This window comes from Thalassophryne amazonica, chromosome 8 (assembly GCF_902500255.1).
Source record: "Thalassophryne amazonica chromosome 8, fThaAma1.1, whole genome shotgun sequence".
NCBI lineage: Eukaryota > Metazoa > Chordata > Actinopteri > Batrachoidiformes > Batrachoididae > Thalassophryne > Thalassophryne amazonica.
Window position 1 is genome coordinate 53,964,943 of NC_047110.1, and position 13,596 is coordinate 53,978,538.

At 40.9% G+C, this 13,596-nt stretch overlaps 1 protein-coding gene across 1 annotated transcript; it reads right to left on the reverse strand.

The window, feature by feature from the left end:
- Positions 1 to 3,338: 3,338 nt before the first annotated feature.
- On the reverse strand, positions 3,339 to 4,164 carry bncr (bouncer). Its single transcript, XM_034176270.1, has 2 exons — positions 4,043 to 4,164; positions 3,339 to 3,958 (listed from the first exon to the last, which is right to left on the reverse strand). Exons 1-2 carry the CDS (start codon positions 4,075 to 4,077, stop codon positions 3,469 to 3,471), a joined length of 525 nt encoding a protein of 174 aa, XP_034032161.1. The 5' UTR covers positions 4,078 to 4,164; the 3' UTR covers positions 3,339 to 3,468.
- Between the last annotated feature and the right edge of the window lie 9,432 nt (positions 4,165 to 13,596).

Genomic DNA, 13,596 nt, shown 5'->3' on the forward strand with positions numbered 1-13,596 from the left:
CTGAGGCAGCGTGTGTTCCGCTGCAACAAGATGAAGGTTGGGCTCTGGAACCAGCCCAGCAATGCTGCCTCAGACCACCTTAACGATCAGATATGCTAACATAGCAGTGGAAGAATTTCCCATTTAATGAAGCTGCAGAAATATTTCTGTAGCCTCACATGAGTAGCAGGAGGTGGTAATGGTAGAAAATATTTATTTTCAAATATGCTTTATAGCCACTTCAGAGATTGTGCATTGTGTAATTTGGGAGATATTTCATATAGGAAGTGGGTGTCTACCATGACAAAAACCCTCCACCCCATGCAAAAAAGAAAACTGCAATATATACTGTAATTGTGACATCTTTTGAAATATTAGAATGTAATTGTTTTGACTTCATTAGTTTTGATGAACCCTGCATTGAACACAACATTCAAGTTTATGATATACGAGGTCTATTAGAAAAGTATCCAACCTTTTTTTTTTTTTTTTTCAAAAACCATATGGATTTGAATCATGTGTGATTGCGTCAGACAAGCTTGAACCCTCGTGCGCATGCGTGAGTTTTTCCACACCTGTGAGCAGGCTTTGAGTGAGGAGTGGTCCAGGCCCCTCGTCGTTTCATTGCCAGGAAATGGTGGAATGATTTGGGCTTTTTTTTCCCCCATCAGAATTTTTTCAGAAACTGTTAGACACAGGCAGCTGGAAACCATTAGAAAAATTTATCCGGCTTTTGCTGAAAATGTTACAGGCTTGGTAGAGAATAAGGAGTGTTACTGGCGCTTTAAAGATGGCCCCCAGCGGCTGTGGGGCGCGCTGCGCTCCGAAGCCGGCATCGACAGGCTGAGCGACCATTTAATTTCTAAACGGATGGCTGTCTGGATCCATGACCATTGTGTCCCATTTCTCTGATTATCACAAGAGCTGGACATCAACCATTTTCAGGCAGATTTCACTTTTAACAAGAGATTTTGTCATGGAAAGCTGAGCGGAGGCTTCGCGCGTCACGATGGATTCGCTACTGGAGCGAGACAAAACCAACCCCGGTTTGGTCTCACAGGACGGCTTTGAGATGGCGTTCAGACAGCTGTCGGTTTTTCCATCGAGTGATTATCTGAGAAATTGTGGATGTGCGTGGACATGCCAGAACATGTCCTGTGAGGCTTCATCACAGCGTTGCTTTGCGCCATCCTGTAACAGTGGAATGTGCCGTTCATTTCCAAACTGGACGCTGTGTTTTATCCGGGATGTCATCTGGCTAGCACAGGAATTGTGAAAAGACGTGGACATCAGCACTTTTTCGGCACATTGAGACAGACATGCGGAGGCTTCGCGCATCACGGCGGTACAGCATGGCGCAAAGCAACACCATGATGAAGCCTCACGGGACATGTTCTGGCATGTCCACGCACATCCACAATTTCTCGGATAATCACTCGATGGAAAAACCACCGACAGCTGTCTGAACGCCATCTCAAAGCCGTCCTGTGAGACCAAAACAGAGATGGTTTGTCTCGCTCCAGTAGCGAATCCATCGTGACGCGCGAAGCCTCCGCTCAGCTTTCCATGACAAAATCTCTTGTTAAAAGTGAAATCTGCCGGAAAATGGTTGATGTCCAGCTCTTGTGATAACCAGAGAAATGGGACACGATAGTCATGGATCCAGACAGCCATCCGTTTAGAAATGGTCGTTCAGCCTGTCGATGGTGGCTTCGGAGCGCGGCGTGCCCCACAGCCGCTGGGGACCGTCCTTAAAGCGACAGTAACACTCATTCTCTACCAAGCCCGTAACATTTTCACCGAAAGCCAGATAAATTTTTCTAATGGTTTCCAGCTGCCAGTCCGAGTTTCCGAAAAAATTCGGATGGAAAAAAAAAAAAAAAAAGCCCAAATCATTCCGCCATTTCCTGGCAATAAAACAACGACGAGGGGGCTGGACCACTCCTCACTCAAAGGCGAATGACGCAACTGACAGGCGTGGAAAAACTCATGCATGCGCACGAGGGTTGAAGCTTGTCTGACGCAATCACACGTGATTCAAATCCATATGGTTTTTGAAAAAAATAAGTTCGGATACTTTTCTAATAGACCTCGTATAATGCTCCTGACTTGGTAATCCTTGTTTTAGAGAAGTCAAAAGTACTGATATTACAGTGATCATGCAATTACACATGTAATTTCAAGTCACAGCATGGCAAGTTGTAGTAAATCAAGTGTCACGGCCAAGCCAAAAACAAGATCTCAGGCTAACAGTGTGACTGAAATAAAACCTTTGACAATGGTTTATGTTTGAAGTTTCTGAAGAGCATGGCCTCTCCCTACGTTATTCACAGTGTTACTGAAATAAAACCTTTGTGAAAGAATTGTGTTTATAAAATTTTTGAAGAGCATGGACAAACTTAACACAGAATAGCCAGATAATTGAAAATAGACCATACTTTGTTACATTCAAGGGGTGGGGGGTTATTTTCAAGATATAGGATTCATTTTGATGCCAAAATGCTGGTATTAATATTATGAATCATTTCCCAAGTGGATATATTGAAATTCTGACTTGTGATTTTACCACATCCTGCTAACATGAGGCATATTTTAGAAGCTTGTCCTAGGTGCATTTTCATTTCAAGAACAGTGTGCTCCCAGAGCACCCACACACACCAGTTATCTTACATCTTGGCACCCCTTTCTCACATCCTTGATAACTCCCTGCAGTGAACCAAAAGTGAGGTAAACTAGAGTTCTATGGCTAAGTATAGCCAAGATCCCAACCTGGATGAAGCAGTTGACCCCAGAGTTACAGAGAGAGAGAGAGATGTCACTGGATTACTTTTCATACAAAGAAAACTGAAATGGTAATGACAGCTTTCAACCAACCACATTTCAGAGTCATATACAGCACCTCTCCACATCCCATTTACCCATCTATAGCCCTTTAGTGTGGCAAAGGCTATTTGCACCATTGTGTAAATTAGGATTTGTGCCACCCTCATCTACAATACCAAATGTAATATGGCTTCCTCTCCTCTTTCCAGGTCAAATTCAAAACGCCTTCTGATCAATTCAATTTCACAGCTAAATATTTGATCCAAACTAGCAATATTTTGATGTTTCTTACCACATGAACTGCTCACACCATCCCAAAATGCATTCTGGCTGCATATAGCGAGTCCGCTTTAGTATGGATGAACAACCCGCATTACATGGAGACAAATTTTACCACTCACAATAGTAGGAAGAAATTAAACTGTTCCTGATGTGTACAAATCACTTTTTGTACCCACCTTGTAAAGAGAGAAGGACCAAATCCTGAAAACAAGGGTTCATTCACAATAAGTTTATTTTATGCATGAATGACCACACCGATGTGCTTTTACTCATTTTAATACCAGGAGGGTGACTGCCAAGTACACCAGGTTCTCTCTGGAAAGGGTCTCAAAACATGTGACTAAATGCTTTAACACAAGACTGGTTAACAGGCCTCACCCAGTTTCACCTGTTAGTCTTATAATGATGCATTAACAGGTGCAGTGATGTTGTGAAGTTGGTGCAGGAATCCCACAGATCCTTACTTGTGTCCGTTTGATTTCCAGAGTCACTGTCGGAGTCGCTCGTTCCAAATCCCAGCAGCTTAATCAGCCTCTTGTTGGCTTTAGGACGCTTGTTGCATTTGTCCTTGCAGCAGCAGGTATAGCTGATGTTGTAGGGGACTCCCAGGTGAGACACCATCTCATGTGACCCACATAGTCGAGGGGCCATGCAGCCCTGCCTGGAAAGAAGGTGGATGGTGCCATAGTAGGCTTTGGCGCTGAAACAGCGCCAGCCGGGCGCACACTCTGTGGTCATATTGACGCATGGCTTGCCAATGTAATCAAGTGGACAGAAGTTACACACTAGGACAGCTTGGGTCAGAACCGGGAGGACCAGAGCCACAGTAAGCAGGATGGAGATCAGGAACCAACCCAACAGATGGAGACTCACACTGATGTAAAGTTAAGTAAGATTACTGCAAACAGGAAACATGGTCTAAAAACATTAAACAGATTTTTTTTATTATTATTATTACCTTTGATTCTTCTGTATCCCCATCATCCTGCACATAGGCACCAAACGCTTGAAGAGAATCTCCACCCTGAGGAGCTTCTTGTTAAAGCAGCAGAGCTGATGACAAATTACCGTCAGGTGTGTCTGAAACCAGCTGCACTATTTTTTTATTTTTTTTTAATACACAGACAACACACAACTTTTAAAGTAGTATTTTAACTTTTCAGTTTATTATTATAAATTCACATGCTGTCCTTCAAACCAGTTTGCTGTTTAAAACAAAAAGCATATTTCCCACATGAACTGTAAACAGGATTGTAGCGCCCCCTACTGTCTGATGCACAAACACGTAAATATTAAGCATTTAAGCTTTCAAAGAGCATAAACCTCTACCGGGATACTGATAGCCAACTGACACAATTGTGACAGGAGACACAATTCAGGTTGTTTCTTCCTCCTCTGGTCTTTATGACATCATAGAGCCAGACTGTGAAAGAATGAGATCAAATGCAAGCCTTGGCAGTAAATTTAAAAACATTGATAAAATGAAATATTCTGATCTTCTCTGTCATTTCAATTCATTCGCCAGTTTTTGCATTATAGTGATCGTAAACAAACAATCAGAGGCATCTGATGGTGGCAGTGACAGAACAAATGTTCTCTTTGATTCCACTGCTCATGTTCCATACCCGGAAGAAAAGGAGAGTTTTCCATCCTTGCACAAAGGCTCCTGGAAATGAGAATACAGATGAGTTAAGTGGAGGTTTGTAGACCTCATCCTCAATCTTTTTCATCATTTTGCATTTAGAAAGCAGAGACGATTACTTTTCAGTCAACTTTTAATTGTGCTAAATCATTTCTTCTCTATCTTTTATAGTTGGCAAGGTATACTATGCCTAAAGGCATGATCGAAGCTCTCGGGTAACACTGTGGTAATTTAACCTGGTCATCAACAGAAGGTTATGTTCAGAGTATCAGCTTAACTCGGCTAAAAAAAGCACCGCACTTTCATTAAACTCTGAATATTCTGCTGTTGTAGTCTAAACTTGGGATATTAGTGCTTTAAGTAAATGGACCCCAGTGGCATCCACATAATAAAAGGCAAGTGGCCTCTGTGTGTTTGTGTATTGGGAGCATCAATTGAAATCTAGAAACAGCTGACTTTTGACCTTTGGCATACTTATGTATTTTTTCATGAGGATTCAAGTCGTGAAAACAGCAAGGTGATCGGACCAATACGCACTTCCACAATAGCAGCATGTATTTCAAAATAAAAGCCTGTGAGGTTACTGCAGACATGACAGAATTCAGCAGTCTTTCCATCCTCTAACATCCCAGGCAGCATATTCAAATATGGACCCCAAACCCAGAATCAACATGTTCACACTCCACACAAAACAGCAGAATATGTCTCAACAGTGTCTCACACAGGCCAAAAAAAAAAGGACAAGAAATTTGATCTAATCTGAACACTTTCACGATGCAAATATAAAACATCAGTTATCTGTAATTTCTTTACATGGGATATTGTACTGGTTAAGCAGCTGCAGAACAGCATATTGACAACAAAAATTCATTTTAGAAAACTGAACACAGCGGAAAACAGATTAAACCTTCAAGAAAAACTTTCATAAATGCCAAGAAATTTTTCTATGTCAGTACTTACAAAATATAGCATAACTGTAAACAGATTTTCCCCAAAATTCAGCTGTCAATTTTCAATTCAATTTCAATTTATTTTCATTTATATAGCGCCAAATCACAACAGAGTTGCCTCAAGGTGCTTCACACAAGTAAGGTCTAACCTTACTAACCCACAGAGCAGCAGTGGTAAGGAAAAACTCCCTCTGAGAAAGAAACCTCAAGCAGACCAGACTCAAAGGGGTGACCATCTGCTTAGGCCATGCTACAAACACAATTTACAAAACAATTCACAAAACGAATATACAAGAAATGTTGTTGGTGCACAGGACAGGAGGGTCTTCAGCACAAATACAACTCCCATCTCTGGATGGAGCTGCACCTCAAACAGAGAGAAAAAACAGAATCAGGCATCAGAAAGACAAGAAATACAGTATAATTTGTCAGTATTAAACAACAACAAAAAACAGGAAATACTAAGGTGATCACTGGTGACCAGCCCTAAGCTTCACTAAAAGACCCAGAACTTAGGTAAAGTTGAGGCCGCGGCATGCTCCGTTTCGTAATAAAATGAATTAAAAGAGTAAAAAGCGCAGAACTATACTATGCCAGTATGCTAGCCATATGAAAGGAAAAATAAGTGTGTCTTAAGTCTGGACTTGAAAGTCTCCACAGAATCTGACTGTTTTATTGACGCGGGGAGATCATTCCACAGAACAGGGGCACGATAAGAGAAAGCTCTGTGACCTGCGGATTTCTTATTCACCCTAGGGACACAAAGTAGTCCTGCACCCTAAGAACACAAACCCCGGCCGATACGTAGGGTTTAATAAGGTCAGCTAGGTAGGGAGGTGCCAGTCCATGAAAAATTTTATAGACTAGTAGAACCTTAAAATCTGATGTCACTGGAAGCCAGTGAAGGGATGCCAAAATGGGTGTAATGTGGTTGAACTTTCTGCTGTCCTGAGTATACAGTACAAACAACCGCATCTAGAACGCATGGTTCCCCACGGGTCAACATCCTTGTCATTTTTAATTCAGGATATGATATAATATGAAATTAATTTAAATTTTTAACAACAACCAATTAATATTTTTAATTTAAAAATATGCATGTGTGGCATGGTGGCTTAGTGCTTAGCACTGTTGTTTCACAGAAAGAAGGTTGTGGGATCGCTTCCCACCTGGTCCTTTTTGTGTGGAGTTTGCATTTTCTCCCAAAGTTTGTGTGGGTTGGCTTTCTCCCATTTCCAAAGATGTGGCCATTAGTAAAGTAAAGATGGAAAAATATTAAAAGATTCGATTTTCTGGAATCAATAACTTTAAATCAAATGACACCTCTTTCCAAATGTTGTAATACAGACAACAAACTACAACCAACCAACACTGTTTTTCCCAAAAAATGAGATGTCGTCCATTCTTTATGGATTACAGTGAACTTGCAGCCGGCTGCGAGACCTGAACTCAGGGACCATCAACAAGTTACCACGGCGAAAGGAAATGCTTTGATAAAAACTCAACGTCACATTTACAGCTTGTAGTGCCACCAAACTTGACATCACACATCCATGAACTCCAGCTTTGAATAAAAACTTATTGAGATTTTATTCAAATCGATTAAAATAAAAAATCTTCAAAATTATATAGCCATATAAGTCATCTAAGTGCTGTTTCAGGGTCACCACAGCAAATCCAAGTTGGATCTACATGTCAATTTGGCACACGTTTTACACCGAGTGGCCTTCCTGATGCAACTCCATATTACATGAAAAACGGGCAAGGGTGAAGTTTGAACCAGAAACCTTCCACACTGGAAACAAACACACTTAACCGCTGAGCCACCCCCAACACGACTGACTGATTTTCAGTAGGATGTCAGTGTCGTGTGGATCTTACAGCCAACTCGTCGTCCTCCCCTCTCTCTGTGTCCACCCAGTCTTCCTGATCCTCTGTAGGGTCATAGGTATACAGAGGGATCAGCCTGTCTCGTAGGTTCTCCAATCTGAAGAGCGGCACACAAAACACAAATCAGGCTGACATGCCCCATTATCATCTTTACTGCCATTCACTGCAGAGTTTGTCATCAATTACCTCACTTTCCTCTTGATATAAAACACCTACAAAACACAACAACAAACACTTAGAGATAACGCATCACCACGTGGAGAAGAGCAGAAGATTCCTCACCATCGCCAATGCACATCCAACCAGTGTGAGAAGCACAAATGGGATCAGCATGTAGTACGCAGTGTTCCCAGGAGTGGGTTTTCTGGGTGGAACGTCAGACGTCGTGAAGTTTAAATTCATTTCTGTTTGCGCACGCTCCACCTTCACCCTCGGCTGTCTGTACCTCACCTTCCACCTTTGTCATACATTTAGAACCGAGTTTCAGCTCTGTCATGGCAGCAGCCAGCTGGTTTCTCTCACCATGGTTTCACTTATTACTGTACACAGTCAAACAGAGCAGATGTTTTACAATCATTTCTTACAAACCAGAAAGATTACATTTGTTAGAGTAACTTACCTGAAATGTGCAGAGGATATAGTTCCAATTCTTATGTCTCTCCACATTCGACGCATTTACGGTAACATGATTCACAGGCTCAACCTGCTTAGTAACATTCCTCATCAAGGAGTGGATGTTGCTGCTTATATTTGATTTTAGCTGGATAATTTTATTTATTTACAGCAATGAAACACAGCTGTGGCATTCGAAGATTAAAAAAATCATCAAATAAAATTCATAGAGAAAAAGTCCAAAATAAATACAAAACAGTCTATTATCCATCCAGATACAACAACTGGGACATGGTGTGTGTGTGTGTGTGTGTGTGTGTGTGTGTGTGTGTGTGTGTGTGTGTGTGTGTGTGTGTGTGTGTGTGTGTGTGTGTGTGTGTGTGTGTGTGCGTGTGTGCGTGCGTGCGTGTGTGTGTGTGTGTGTCTCAAGGCTGGTATGATTTGCATCAGCTGATTTAAATCACTGTAAAAAAAATAATTAAAAAAAATCAAAAATGATCATTTATTATTTATTTATATATATTTTTTAGAAATCAGAAGGGGAAGCTGGGGTACAGTGGATCAGAAATGTTGTTTTGTGGCAGCATAAACACATTATACATAGGTTTAGGTCATTCTATTGTGGATTTAATACAGCAAGTTATTGTTCATAAGACTGTGTAATTTATGTCTCCCCAAGTGTAATTTATAGATGTTTAAAATCAATTTTAAAATTTTTGATTCACTGTGCCCCGGACACTAAGTCAATCAGTGTCTGGGGCACAGTGAATCAACTTAGAATATCATTAAAAAAAACACATAATTATAAAGATTTCTTCAACATTATTAAATACATGCTGATGCATATACAAAATATAATCCAGCAAACCAGCTATGTAATGTGTGAGTGTCTTATATAGTGACATAAGTGCTTTAGAAACTATTATAAATACAACTGTCATGATTTCTGTTCAAACGTGAAAACAGTTGTTTATATACACAAATTATAGAAATAATTCATGGAAAAATAAATGTATAAGCTTCAACAAGTAATATTTGTCATCCACTTGATACTGGGGCTTAGTAAATCACTTTCTAAACTGATTCACTGTGCCCCAGGTGCATCTGAGTCATGTTATCAAATAGCTGATAGTCTGGAGAAGACATAACACATGCTTATCAGTTGGACGGGGTCTTCTTGTTATATGGTTGGGGGGGCCTGGCTGCCTTTTTGTTTCTGTCCTTTGTTTCTCCTTCCAGGTGGCTTGCATTTGGGACTGAGTGGCTGTGTTGCTGAGGTTAATAGGACCTCACCCTGATCACCTGCGGCTCGTCAGGACTCACAGCTGAGGTGCATCTATATGGATTGGAACATGGTGGCATTTAAGACTGGAGTATACAGTGTGTATTTGCCAGAGACTCGACCTTGTGACCAGACGGGTGAGATCGTCGTCTCGGGAGCCATCTCATCATCAGTGGATGCAGAGAACGTCCAGGGTTTGATGCACGGTCTGTGAAAGAGGAGGGGGTGAGGTCTCACGCTCGTCAGCACACTTCCTGAGGTACGTTAGATTTTGTGACTAACATTTATACAGTCAGTAAATGTGGTGTCCCTCACACCTGTATTATATTGAGCTGTATGTTAGTCATGTATCGGCTTCCACTGCAGTGGAGTTTTGTGAACTGGATGTTCCATGCCTGCAGGTTGGGAAGCTGATTAGTAATCAAGCCAGGAAGTATTTGCTGTTTGTACACCTTTAAGTGTTCTCTCTGTGTGTAGAGTGTGGACTCACATAATGGTTCCTTCTTTCACAGACTCGGTTTGTTGCGTGGAGGGAGGGTGTCGGCGGGGTCCTTGGGTCCGAACAGCTTCTGGCTCCGGACCGTTAGCGCTGCTGGGAGCGCACCACGCCAGACCGCACTTTCTTTTGTTGTATTTTGTATCACTGTTATGTATTAAATTCAGTTAGCCTTTGTACCGTGCTCTGCTTATTTCATACTGGGTCCTTCAAACGCTGGTCGGTTCTCCGAGCTGCGTCCGACACATAACACTTCTAACTAATAACAATTTTTTGGGGCCACCTTTCCTCTGTTGTGAGAAATAAATACAAAGACACTGACATCCACAAAATTTGCTTTTGATAGGAAAAAACTGACTTCACTTGCCACTTAGTTTTACCCTTAATGTATCCAAAAACAAAACACTAATTTATAAGGGGGATGCCTTTATGCATAAAAATATGGCATAACTGCTGAAAATATTTATGAAGTTTTGCAGATTGATTCACTATGCTCCGTGACTCACCGTGCCCTGGTTTCCCCTACTTAAAATATCACCAAAATATGAAATAGGTACCATTAATTAATGGTACTTGTACATGATGTATGTGCCACCTTTATGTTTTAACACGCCAATAAAGATTATAATTAATGATATATTTGTATAGTCTCATTTAGAAGAGTGACATAAATAAAAATGAAACAGTTGATTTAAATCAATAAAAGTTCATTTAAATTGAAAAAAAAAAATCAAAAATCATAACTTTTTAGAAAAAAAGGTTGAGTTCCCTTTTTTTTTTTTTTTTACCAGCCCTGGCTGATTCAGTGTTAACTCGGTATTTGCTGTGTGTGTGTCCTCTTTAAGGGACTACAGTAGGGAGGAGGTGTGGCAGGAGTGAGTGATAAGATCAAGTCATATGGGAAGTTTTCCACCTGCATCAGGATACTGGTTTAACCCGCTTGAGCATGCCTCCAGTCAAACATCTGACCTGGTAACACAGAAAAGCACCATAATTACCGGAGCTCGAATGGTAAGTTGCCAAAAATTCTAAAAGGGGGAGTGGGGGAAGTGCTTTTCAATGTTTTATTTGGAGCTGATCTCTACACATACTGTGTTATTTTTCAAATGTGACAGATGTGATACAGCCTCTGTACAGGAGTAAGGTTTCTCTTTGGTCAGTTTGAGCACATGTGAAATAAAGTGAACGACTTCATGGCACTGGTGATTTTCAAGGTATACGTTAGAGCTTCTGTAATGATTATTGTTGTATGCTGGCGCCAATATGTTGAAGGTTTGTTAATCATTAAACCACAGGTGTGTTCAGACTCTGTTCACAGAACAGCTTACTTGTTCTGTCTTTGACATTCATACCGTGTTGACAGATGTTTCAGTTCTGTGCCATTTTTCACTTTGCCACTTCAGGAGGAGGACTCTTCTAAAATATAGTGGATCATCCTGAAAGACACAATGGCAAGACAGGATGTCAACAGTTCTGCCTTTCCTGCACCTCCAAGAGACAATCTTCACCCTCCTGATTACTTTGTTGTCTTTCCTATATCTGAGGAAATACATTTGTATCATTCTGGATTACCAACTGTGCCTACCCCAGTCGGTGGACCTATCTTTGCACCCACAACCGTACTTCCTAGCGCACATTTAACAGGGAGATCAGATTATGCACTCCCTCACCCACCACCTCTCAGCAACACTCAAAGGCGGTTTTCCTGTGACCTCATGATGCCTGCTGTCATAATGAATCAATCCAATACAGTAGCAGCGGATGTTGTGAGTATCCTGAGCAGTTTCTCTGTTCAAATATAAAAAGATTTTTATTACAACCCCAATTCCAATGAAGTTGGCACATTGTGTGAAATGTAAATAAAAACAGAAAACAATGATTTGCAAATCCTATTCAACCTATATTCAATTGAATACACCACAAAGACAAAATCAAATCAATTTTATTTATATAGCACCAAATCACAACAAACAGTTGCCCCAAAGCGCTTTATATTGCAAGGCAAAAGCCATACAATAATTACAGAAAAACCCCAACGGTCAAAACGACCCCCTGTGAGCAAGCACTTGGCGATAGTGGGAAGGAAAAACTCCCTTTTAACAGGAAGAAACCTCCAGCAGAACCAGGCTGAGGGAGGGGCAGTCTTCTGCTGAGACTGGTTGGGGCTGAGGGAGAGAACCAGGAAAAAGACATGCTGTGGAAGAGAGCAGAGATCAATCACTAATGATTAAATGCAGAGTGGTGCATACAGAGCAAAAAGAGAAAGAAACACTCAGTGCATCATGGGAACCCCCCAGCAGTCTAAGTCTATAGCAGCATAACTAAGGGATGGTTCAGGGTCACCTGATCCAGCCCTAACTATAAGCTTTAGCAAAAAAGGAAAGTTTTAAGACTAATCTTAAAAGTAGAGAGGCTGTCTGTCTCCCTGATCTGAATTGGGAGCTGGTTCCACAGGAGAGGAGCCTGAAAGCTGAAGGCTCTGCCTCCCATTCTACTCTTACAAACCCTAGGAACTACAAGTAAGCCTGCAGTCTGAGAGCGAAGCGCTCTATTGGGGTGATATGGTACTATGAGGTCCCTAAGATAAGATGGGACCTGATTATTCAAAACCTTATAAGTAAGAAGAAGAATTTTAAATTGTATTCTGGAATTAACAGGGAGCCAATGAAGAGAGGCCAATATGGGTGAGATATGCTCTCTCCTTCCTCAGAGTCCATGACGAAGATGTGACTCTCACATCGAAACGTTTTGCTTTCAGCACCTTATTAAATTGTCTGGCACTTATTTCTGTGTTGCACCAGTTATTTTTCTCTTTTACAAATTAGTCATATCTGGTTGCACCAGATTTGTTTGTGCTATAAAGAAGCGCGGTGAACTCTTTGTTTTTGCTCATTAAATATCTTGTTTTTGTGGTGTTTTCAATTAAATATAGGTTGAAGAGGATTTGCAAATCATTGTATTGTTTTTATTTACATTTTACACAACATCCCAGCTTCATTGGAATTGGGGTTGTATTATTATTATTATAGCAAAATTAATTTAATAGCAATTAATTTTTTCCATTATCAGGACCCAGTGAATATCATGCTCATCGACACTCCACAAGGCAGCACCAAGAGACTGGCATCTTTTTCTGCAGCAGTATCATTGTAAGAACATTAACCACTTGGTTTTTGAAGTTGCTGTTGATTTTAATATGACCAGTTTAGAATGCAAATAAAACTAGTTGGCACTCAGAGAGTGCATACCTCTGCCTCGGCCCCCCCTAATGAGTTAAAATGCAGGTGGGGGTGCTTTTCACCAAAGTACAAACAATATAGAAATTAATAATAATAATAATGACTTGGATTTATAGGGCGCTTTTCAAGACACCCAAAGTGCTTTACAAGTTACATTATTCATTCATTCGCACATTCACACGTTGGTGGTGGTGCTGAGCTACTAGTGTAGCTACAGCTGCCCTGGGGCAAACTGACAGAAGGACACAACGGCAATATACAGATTTTGGACTGGTTGGGAGCTGGATTTGAATTTCCGACCCTTCGATCACAAGAAAAATATGAAAGTAATGACAGGACCACATGGCTCAAAATTTAATGAGCTCTTCATTGTTGCCTACCTCTTGACAAAATGTTATTTA

Excerpts from the sequence above, each read along its gene's own strand:
- bncr (XM_034176270.1), bottom strand. The coding sequence starts at position 4,077 with ATGTGCAGGATGATGGGGATACAGAAGAATCAAAG. Across the intron at positions 3,959-4,042 it reads GGGATACAGAAGAATCAAAG|TGTGAGTCTCCATCTGTTGG; the intron begins GTAATAATAATA and ends ACTTTACATCAG.